The sequence below is a fragment of the Buceros rhinoceros genome, unplaced genomic scaffold (assembly GCF_000710305.1).
Source record: "Buceros rhinoceros silvestris isolate BGI_N320 unplaced genomic scaffold, ASM71030v1 scaffold22773, whole genome shotgun sequence".
NCBI classification, from domain to species: domain Eukaryota; kingdom Metazoa; phylum Chordata; class Aves; order Bucerotiformes; family Bucerotidae; genus Buceros; species Buceros rhinoceros.
In genome coordinates, this window is record NW_010405696.1 from 40,635 (window position 1) to 41,333 (window position 699).

Sequence of the window (699 nt, forward strand, 5' to 3'; positions counted from 1 at the left end):
TTACCCCCCTGATGCTGAATGTGGCGTCCCCAAGTCCCGCCCGCGGCGTGCCCCCAGCAGAGCCAGGTTTTGCTGGTTGTGTTAACGCAATGTACGGCAGGTCGGGGCGCTCTGACTGTCCTCTGCCTCCCCAGGGCTGCAACATCGTCAGCAGCAGGCTCAGGGTGGTGAGCTCTCTGCTCGGCTCCAGGACCCGTAAGTGACCCCCCTGATGCTGAATGTGGCGTCCCCAAGTCCCGCCCGCGGCGTGCCCCCAGCAGAGCCAGGTTTTGCTGGTTGTGTTAACGCAATGTACGGCAGGTCGGGGCGCTCTGACTGTCCTCTGCCTCCCCAGGGCTGCAACATCGTCAGCAGCAGGCTCAGGGTGGTGAGCTCTCTGCTCGGCTCCAGGACCCGTAAGTGCTGGCACTCCCTTCCCCTCCGCTTCCCTGCAGCCCCCTGCTCTGCGGGTCGTTTGTTTTTTTTCCAATGAGTAAACACAAATATTTTAACGACTTCCTCCAAACACGACTCTCTGCTCAGCAGAGTGGTTGGTTTCTCTTCCCTAGAGCAGCAGCAGACGGGTTCTCCACACAAAGCCACCACAGAACTCTTGCTTTTAGACACTGCAGTTCTGCTGCAGAACGGTGCTTTCTAGTGGCTTATCCAGCTGTGAGCAGGAGCCACTGCTGGCTCCCATCTCTCCCGGGAACATGGGGG

The 699-nt window shown here is 59.7% G+C and overlaps 1 protein-coding gene across 1 annotated transcript in view; it reads left to right on the forward strand.

Annotated features, from left to right (window-relative positions):
* The window catches only part of LOC104491421 (BPI fold-containing family B member 4-like), a 15,337-nt gene that overhangs the window by 1,422 nt on the left and 13,216 nt on the right, over window positions 1-699 (forward strand). The window contains 2 exon segments of the mRNA XM_010133846.1: window positions 135-167; window positions 335-395. Coding sequence (XP_010132148.1) covers window positions 135-167; window positions 335-395 — 94 coding nt within the window.